At 50.1% G+C, this 9,559-nt stretch overlaps 1 protein-coding gene across 2 annotated transcripts; it reads right to left on the reverse strand.

The window, feature by feature from the left end:
- Rab19 (RAB19, member RAS oncogene family) lies at positions 1-9,071 on the reverse strand. Of its 2 annotated transcripts, none has more exons than XM_004629040.2 (4): positions 8,955-9,071; positions 7,614-7,849; positions 2,995-3,178; positions 1-555 (listed from the first exon to the last, which is right to left on the reverse strand). In XM_004629040.2, exons 2-4 carry the CDS (start codon positions 7,812-7,814, stop codon positions 287-289), a joined length of 654 nt encoding a protein of 217 aa, XP_004629097.1. In that variant the 5' UTR covers positions 7,815-7,849; positions 8,955-9,071; the 3' UTR covers positions 1-286. The 2 variants fall into 2 exon arrangements, with proteins under 2 accessions (XP_004629097.1, XP_023568656.1); XM_023712888.1 differs by having other exon boundaries at positions 8,944-9,071.
- Positions 9,072-9,559: the final 488 nt, after the last annotated feature.

A 9,559-nucleotide genomic window follows, 5' to 3' on the forward strand; every position in this document is an offset into this window, starting at 1 on the left:
AGTGAGACCCTGTCTCAAAAAACAAAAAACAGCTGGAGTGTGGGGAAGACAAAGAAAGGAAAGGCATGGGACAAACCACACCCTTTTCTCCTGTGCCTGCTGCCCTAGTTCACTAGGTATTGAGGAAACTTGGTGTCCCTATTCCTTGGCATCTGGTGGGAATCCAGGCCCCGGGACAGCCTACCCAAGAGGGAGCCTTAGGAAGGAGAGGTGAGGCTTCACTTGACCAGCAGTGCTGCCCTTGGGAGGCTGGAATCTCAGGGTCCCTGTGGGCCTTGCCACCTGCTCAGCAGGTGCAGCGGGGCTTCTCACTGGGGACCTGGGCCAGGAACACTGGGCTGGACTCCAGGGCAAGGCTGTGCATGGCGCCCTCGCTGTCCAGCTGCAGGCTGTTGCGGGCTATCAGCTCCTTGGCCATCAGCACGAAGACCTCGTCAATGTTCCTGGACTCCTTGGCAGACGTCTCCAGGACGGCGAGGAGCCCGTGCTGCTCGGCCAGTGTGCAGGCGTCCTCAAACAACACGTGCCGCTTCTGCCACAGGTCCGACTTGTTTCCTGGGGACAAGGACAGGGACACAGCCCACTAAGTGACCTAGCCCAGATTGTGTTCAAAACAAACTCAGAACAGCATTTTAAGCGGGTGTGGTGGGACACATCTGTATACTCTGGGAGGCTGAGGCAGGAGGATGGCAAGTTGGAGCCCAGCAGGGGCAGTTCAGGGATTTAAGCAAGACCTTTATACAGATTGGCTTCCAATCTGTAAGATCTTTCAGAACCAGGAGGAGTCACAAGGGAAGGGGTGTATGTTGCTGCCTGGGGCAGAATAGTCAGTGTGTCCCCTCTGCCCACCCGTTTTCATCAAGTTGTGCTCCGCTTTGCATTCCTTTCCCCCAGACTTCAAGTCTTCAGATGCTGCACAAGGGGGCTTCAGCCAAGGATAGTGAGCCAGACTTGCTGGGCTGGAGGCTCAGAAGGAAAAGCTTTTTAGCTTTTCCTCCAATTCACATACAATGCAGACTCAGTACACTGTTCGCAGAGCCTTGTCCAATGTACCTGCTTGCCCTGCATGCATATGTGATGCCCTGGGTTCAATACCCAAAGCTAAAAAGGAAAACAGTGGCCAGATGTATTGGTACACGCCTGTAATCCCAGCACCCAGGAGGCTGAGGTGGGAAGATTGCAAGTCTGAATGAGTTCAAGGACAACCTGAACTACATAGCAAGTGAAAAAACTTACCCAAATGAAGGGTTACGGCATGTACCTTCTGATATATTTTTTTTTTCACCCAGCCTAATTCCTTTGGGAGCACTCAGATTGTATTAGCAGCTCATTTTCAGTGTATCAGCGATTGTTTTCATCGCTGTGTACTATTCCATGGTGTAGATGTTTGTTTAATCATCCACTATTTGAAGGTTTTTTTTTTTTTTGGCAGAACTGGGGATTGAACTCAGGCCCTTGTGCTTGCCAGGGAAGCACTTATTCCACTGAGCCATCTCCCCAGCCCCTATTTGAAGAGTTATTGGGTTAGGTAAGTGGTTGTTGTTCCTTTTTGTGTTAGTGGGGTTTGAACTCCTGAGCTTACACAGGGGAGGTGAATCCTTTACTACTGATCTATATCCTCAGAGCTTTTTTTTTTTTTTTTTTTGCAGAACCAGGGATTGAATTCAGAACTCAGGCCCTTATGCTTGCCAGGCAAGTGCTTATTCTACTGAGCTATCTCCCTGGCCCCAAAATAAATCTTTTTTTTTTTTTTGCGGTACCAGGAATAGAACCCAGGACCCTGCATTTGCCAGGCAAGCACTTATTCTACTGAGCTATCTTCCTGTCCCCCTCCTCAGAGCTTTTTTATTTTGAGACAATGTCTTATTATCTTCCCCAGGCTGGCTATGAACTCAAGATACTCCTGGCTCCCAAGTACTGGGATTACAGGTGTGTGCCACCAGATCTAGCTAACATCTTATTTATCTTTCAGTCCTGGAGGTTGAACCCATGGTCTTATGCTACCATTGAGCTAGGTCCCTAGTCATTTTTATATTCTGTGGAGACAGGGTCCCAAGCAGTCGATCCTCCTATGTCAGCCTCCAGAGTGGCTGGGGTCGTAACTCGCATTGCAGGCGTGGGCCACACAAGCTTCCACCAGGTTTTTGTTTTGTTTTTTGTTTGAGACAAAGTCTCACTATGTAGCCCAGGCTGGCCTTGAACTGATGACAGTTCTCCTGCCTCAGCCGCCCAAGTGCTGGGATTACAGGCATATGCCACCATGCCTAGCTACTTCTGTCAGTTTCATATTGGTCTGTGGCTAAGAGCGCTCAGGGTCGCAGGTGTGGGGCTTCATTGCAGGCCACCACACTCAGCCTAGGGCCATGGGGATGATGGGGATGCCTGCTGTGGACTTGGGACCTCCAGCATGTCCTCCTGTGTGGTCCACCCAGCACCTATGCCTGCAGTGAGCTGGGATGCCCTTCACAGAGCTGTCCTGGGCCATCCCAGTCCCCCTGCCATGGGCAACTGGGGGAGTAGGTGAGAAATCTGCATTTTCTTTAGTTTTATTTATTTATTTGTGTGTGCGTGCGTGTGTGTGCGTGTGTGTGTGTGGCCAGCTCAGCCCACCAGGGGGCGAGGCTGGCTGGCATGTGGTGCTGGGGGATTGAACCGCGGTCCCTGTGCTTTGCTAAGCTTGTTCAAAGTAGGTGCTTTAGACCACTGAGCCATCTCACCAGCCCCATTCTTTAGTTTTTTGATACAGGATCTTGTTATACAGTCCAGGCTGGGCTCAAACTCACAGAGATTTTCCTGCCTCAGTCTCCCGAGTGCTAGGAATGCAGGGTGTGCCACCGCACCCCACAGAAAGACCACTGAGGGGGCCGGGGCGATGGCTCAGTGGAATAACAAGCACTTCCCTGGCAAGTGCAAGGTGCTGAGTTCAATCCCTGGTTCCACAAAAAGGACAAGAAAGACCACTGAGGAGAAGCCGAGTGCTAGGAGCAGGCCTACCGATGAGCGTGATGACCAGGTTTGCTGCTCCGTATTTCTCTATTTCATGAATCCAGTGTGGGACGGACTCGAAGGTGGACCGCCGCGTGAGGTCGTAGGCGATGATGGCCGCATGCGCACTGCGGTAGTAGCTCTGGGTGATGGTTCGGAATCGCTCCTGGCCCGCCGTGTCCCACACCTGCATCTGCAGAAGGGCAGGGGAGAGTCTGTGTCCACGGGCATGTTCACCTCAGCCACTTAATATTCCCCAGAACTGGACATGACATGGCAGCATAGGCCTATAATTCCAGCATGCTTTGGGAGGCTGAGGCAGGAGGATTGCAAGCTCTCTTCTTGGTAATTTAGCAACTCGGTGAGACCCTGTCTTATTTTCTTTCTTTTTTTTTCTTTCTAAGGTATTTTTATTAGGGGCATTTGAAGGCAGTCAGTTTTATTTATTTATTTGTTTTTGTGGTACTGGGGATTGAACTCAGGACACTGCGCTTGCCAGGTAGGCACTTATTCTATTGAGCTATTTCTCCAGCCCTCTTTCTTTTTATTCTTTCTTTCTTTTTGGCGGAACCGGGGATTGAACTCAGTTGCGCTTGCCAGGTAAGTGCTTATTCTACTGAGCCATCTCCCTGGCGCGCATGCGCGCGTTCTCTCTGCGTCTCTCTCTCTCTCTGTCTCTCTCTCTCTGCCTATTTTTCTATGTAATTCAAGTTGACCTGGACCTCACTGTCTAGCCTAGGCTGGCTTCAAACTTTTGTTAATCCTCTTTTTTTTTTTTCCTCCGAATGCCTTCAGGGCAGGTTTGTTTTGTTTTGTTTTTTTTTCCGGAGCTGGGGATTGAACTTGGGCCCTTGCGCTTGCCAGGGAAGCACTTATTCTGCTGAGCCATCTCCCCAGCCCCCGCTCTATGTAGTAGCCATCGCGCAGCCCGCCGAACTTCTCCTGGCCCGCCGTGTCCCACACCTGCATCTGCAGAAGGGCAGGGGAGAGTCTGTGTCCACGGGCATGTTCGCCTCAGCCACTTAATATTCCCCAGAACTGGACATGACATGGCAGCATAGGCCTATAATTCCAGCATGCTTTGGGAGGCTGAGGCAGGAGGATTGCAAGCTCTCTTCTTGGTAATTTAGCAACTCGGTGAGACCCTGTCTTATTTTCTTTCTTTTTTTTTCTTTCTAAGGAATTTTTATTAGGGGCATTTGAAGGCAGTCAGTTTTATTTATTTATTTGTTTTTGTGGTACTGGGGATTGAACTCAGGACACTGCGCTTGCCAGGTAGGCACTTATTCTATTGAGCTATTTCTCCAGCCCTCTTTCTTTTTATTCTTTCTTTCTTTTTGGCGGAACCGGGGATTGAACTCAGTTGCGCTTGCCAGGTAAGTGCTTATTCTACTGAGCCATCTCCCTGGCGCGCATGCGCGCGTTCTCTCTGCGTCGGCCGTTGCGCTTGCCAGGCAAGTGCTTATTCTACTGAGCCATCTCCCTGGCCCCAAAAAGGCAGAAGGGGTTTTTTTGGTGTTTTTTTTTTGCTCCGAATGCCTTCAGGGCAGGTTTGGCTGGCTTGAGTTGTGGGGATCAAACCACAGCAACCTGAGCCTGACTGCTTTGTTGAAGCAACCACTTAAAGAACTGAGCTAAGGGGCAGGCCCCCCTTGTCAATCCTCTTGCCTCAGCCTCCCAAGTGCCAGGATTACAGGTATATGCCACCACACCTGGCTAACGATGGCTCAATATTTTAAAAAATACAAAAGGGCTGGTGATATAGCTCAGTGCCAAGGTCCTGGGTTAAATCTCTAGGATTAAAAAAAAAAAAAAAAAAAAATCAGATTGAGGCAGGGTAGAAATGTGTCTCTTTGCTTCCTCCTGGAGCTCCCTGGATGGGTCGTTGTCACCTGGGGAACCGCCCCCTAAGCTAAGGGTCCTGCCCAGGGGAGGAGCCTGCACCATACCCCAGGGGCTCTGTTCACACTTTCCACAAGAATATTGCTTGCTCCAGAGTTTGGAATTCATTTTCTTTTTTCTTTCTTTCTTTCTTTCTTTCTTTCTTTCTTTCTTTCTTTCTTTCTTTCTTTAGTGTGTGTGTGGCCAGCTCAGCCCACCAGGGGGCGGGGCTGGCTGGCATGTGGTGCTGGGGGATTGAACCGCGGTCCCTGTGCTTTGCTTAGCTTAGTTTGTTCTAAGTAGGTGCTTTAGACCACTGAGCCATCTCTCCAGCCCTGGAATTCATTTTCAAGCCTGCCCATGGGTGCGAATGCTGGCAAAGGGGATGACACTGGCTGGGCTGTCTCGATATGCACCACTGAAGTGTCTGTCCTCGTCGCCTTCCACACCCTGCGTCCAGAGCAACAGTGGCGAGCCTCATGCCTCCTGACAGCATTAGGGGATGGGGTCTCCACTCTCTCCCATCATCAGTGTGAATTGGTTCTTGAGATAAAGATAGGAAACACAGGCCAACTAGAGCAGAAGCCGAAGTTGACATAACACCCAGATTCTGTGTAGCCCAGAATGTCCTCAAATTTGTGATGAGCTCCCTGCCTCAGCCTCCTGAGGGCTGGGATTAAAGGCGTGCACCAACACATCCACCTTTAGGTTATAGATTTATATAGAAATGACCATCCTCACTCACAAATAAAGAAGTATAAATTAAAATGATAATGAGACAATCTTTTGTGCATTCAACTTGAAAAATCAGGGCGCCTTGGAGGTTAGCTCAGTTGTTTAAGCGCCTGCTGGGGAAAGCCCAGTCAGGTGCAGGGAGCGCCGCTTGATCCCCAGATCCTCATGCCTTACCAGACCCACCCTTAAGGCAGCCTGAGCCAGCCAAAAAAAGAAAAATCAACTTGGGAGGCTGAAGAAACCAGTTGAAGAGCAGCCTGAAAAAAAGAAGAAAAAAAAGAGCAGCCTGACCTATGTGGTGAGCTCAAAATCAGCCTGAACTGGGAGGGCCAGAGAGCTCAGCAGATTAAAGCGCCTGCAAGCAGGTGCAGGGACCGGGGTTTGATCCCCAGGCCAGCCATGCCAGTCCCACCCCAGGGGCACGCTGAGATGGCAGTTGAGACTGGGCGTGGTGGTGCGCGCCTGTAATCCCAGCACTTGGGAGGTTGTAAACAGGAGCATCACTATGAGTCCAGTAGTGTGACCCTGAACACCCTGGAGAGCCTTCCTTAAAATACACACACACACACACACACACACACACACACGCACACATGATCAGCCTGGACTAAACATAGCAAGACCCTTCTCAAAAAAAAAAAAAAAAAATCAATAGAAAAGATAAAAAATTGTTGCATTTCATTTGGGGCCCCGATGTAATAACAACTGGCCAGGTCTGGTGGTCCAGAAACTTTGGAAGGCAGTTATTTAAGTGAGACTCTGTCTCCAAATAAAAAAAAATATAAAGGGTTGGGGATGTAGCTCAGTGTGAAGGTTTTGAGGGGGATCACTGTGAGTGAGTTCAAGGCCCTCCTGAATCACATAGCAAGACCTTGTCTCAAAACACAAAACTACCAAATGGGATAAGCTTTCATTTATTGTCCCAACCTCTTTGACAAAGAGACCTAATCAGTATCACGTGAAGTAGAGTGAAAGCCACTCAGGCTGTTCACAAAAAGGAAAAGTTCTGTTGCTTAAATATCTCCTCAAAGCCTACTTCATTCAGTCCATGGTGCTTGAAGGAAGGAAGGAAGGAAGGAAGGACGGACGGAAGGAAGGAAGGAAGGAAGGACGGACGGACGGACGGAAGGAAGGAAGGAAGGAAGGAAGGAAGGAAGGAAGGAAGGAAATTTTAAGAGACACTAAGAAAACCAGATGTCCTTCCTTTCTGGCTCCCCGGCCATCTTAGCGGCTGCTCCTGGTTGAGGGCCGTCCGCACCTAAGACAGGAAGATGGTGGCCGCAAAGAAGACGAAAAAATCTCTGGAGTCCATCAACTCTAGGCTCCAACTTATTATGAAAAGTGGAAAATACGTGCTGGGGTACAAGCAGACGCTGAAGATGATCAGACAGGGCAAAGTAACATTGGTCATCCTTGCCAACAACTGCCCAGCCTTGAGGAAATCTGACATAAAGTACTAGGCCATCTTGGCCAAAACTGGTGTCCATCACTACAGCGGCAAAAATATTGAACTGGGCACAGCACGTGGAAAATACTACAGAGTATGCGTGCTGGCAATCATAGATCCAGGAGATTCTATCATTAGAAGCCTGCCAGAACAGACCGGTGAAAAAGAAGCCAAGCAGAATTTTTCATTAATTTAAAAAAAAAAGAAAAGAAAACCAGATGTGGTGGCACACACCTGTAATCCCAGCACTTGGGAGGCTGAGGCAAGGGGGTCACTGTGAGTTCGAGCCCAGCTGGAAATATATAGGGAGACCCTGTCTCAAAGAGGGGCTGGGTATGAGCTCAGGGCTATGGCTCAGTATTAGGCAAAAAAGTGAAAAAAGGAAAAAAGAAGTTAGCCCTTTGTCAGTCTCATCCGTTCTCGGGGCTCTGTGGCATCACGCGTGTGTAGCACATCTGGCTCTTTGGTAGACTCTGCATGTTTTCCTTGTTGTGCATGCATTCCTACCTGGTGTCCCCTTTCTGGGGACCACTGGGGGAGCACACAGCTGACCAGATGTCCTCACCTTCACTCTCTTGCCATCGATGTTGAGGGAGCGCACGGTGAAATCCACCCCAATAGTGTTCTGCTGTGTCTCGGTGTAGACCCCGGACCGGAAGTGCTGCACCACGCATGTCTTCCCCACGTTAGAATCTCCGATGAGGATGACCTTGAACAGGTAGTCCACATCCTCATCGGCAGCTCTGGCAGCGCTGGGGAGCTGCATGGCTGGGCCACCTAGAATGGACCTGCCCTGTGCACCTGCGAGAAGAAAAGACAGGGGGCGCCCTTGTGGACAGAACATGATGGTGCACACCTGTCCGTCCAGCACTCTGGAGGCTGAGGCAGGAGGATCCCCATGAGGTTGAGGCCAGCCTGAGGTACATAGTGAATTAGCTTGAACTACAGGGAGACCCCGCCTTAAAACAAAGACCCACTGGTGCTTAGATATTGCCAATCACAAGGAACCCACACCTGAAAACAGTCTGTTTTCATGGGGTGGCTCCAACTTCTGTGGGTCAAACCTGCCTCTCTGGGCTTCCCACATGTCTGCCCCAGAGCACCTTCTCTCCACCGTGTCCTACCACATTTCTATTCCACATGACAGCTCATCAGATATTTAAGCAACAGAACTTTTCCTTTTAGTGAACAGCCTGAGTGGCTTTCATTCTACTTCACGCGATACTGATTAGGTTTCTTTGTCAAAGAGGTTGGGACAATAAATGAAACCTTATCCCATTTGGTAGTTTTGTTTTTCGAGACAAGGGCTTGCTATGTGATTCAGGAGGGCCTCGAACTCACAGCGATCCTCCTGCCTCAGCCTCCTGAGGGCGGGGAGTACAGGTGTGCACCACTAAGCCCGGCTGATAATTAAATTTGTTGTGCTATAATAACGCTTGCCTTATGACAGCTTTCTTCATTTCCCCCAGGTTTATTCTTTCATTTTTCTTTAACATCATAGAAAAGACCAAGACTACAGCAGCACATGAATGAAAACGCACACAAACACTGGATCTATATCTGAGCACCTGGGCTTAGAGGATGAAGAGGGTACCCACCACTACCGTCTGCCTGTGAATCACAGGTGGCGGGCGGAATGACCCCGCAGACAAAAGGCACAATTAAACCACTGTTTTTTCTCTGACTTTTTAACTAAACAAAGCCCTTCTACTTCCGGGGCTTTATTACTGCAACTTGAGCTGAAACCTTCCTTCCTTGTCCCCTCCTTCCCGCCCCCCTACAAGCTCCTCAAAGCCTACTTCACTCGGCCTGCACATCCACCAGGAGCCACCCGGCCCGCGCTGCCCTGTGACCCCCTCCATCCCTCATCCCCAGCCCTCGCCCTCTTCGGTCACCTGCGCTTCACCTGTCTCTCCCTCCCAAGCAGGTAAGGTTTGCTTTGGCTCCTGCTTTCCCGTGCAGCCTCGGTGCCCCTTCCTTCTGCCTGCTGAGCGGTGGGAACTGTAGTCCGTCCAGGTGGCAAGTGGCTGAGAAAGTGAAAGGACAGCAAGCGCAGCCCCGCCCACCGCCGCGCCCGGCACCACCCGCACCTGCGGGCTGCTCGCCTCTCTTCTTCCAATCCAGGGCCTTTTCTGGTCACTGTAGCCCCGGATTTATTCCGTTTTAAAATTTTGAGACGGGGTCTACCAACTCACTAAATTGCCCAGGATGGGCTAGAACTTGTGATCCTCCTGCCTCAGCTGCCAGGAGTGCTGGGATTACTCCTTTGGGCCTCTGTTTTCCTCGGTGACCCATATTTGACTGGTCCACGGATGGTAGAGGTAGAATCTCCACTTAAAGGAGGATACTGGTCTGCGTGTTCAGCAACCTAAATGTTTAGTGTTTTTGTTTTAAAGTCAGTCTCACTCTGTAGTTTAGGCCAGCTTTGAACTCGGTATGTAGCTGGCCTCAAACTTGAGATGGGGCTGGGGAGATGGCTCAGTAGAATAAGCGCTTACCTGGCAAGCGCAA

The sequence above is a fragment of the Octodon degus genome, unplaced genomic scaffold (genome assembly GCF_000260255.1).
Source record: "Octodon degus isolate 3935 unplaced genomic scaffold, OctDeg1.0 scaffold00027, whole genome shotgun sequence".
NCBI classification, from domain to species: domain Eukaryota; kingdom Metazoa; phylum Chordata; class Mammalia; order Rodentia; family Octodontidae; genus Octodon; species Octodon degus.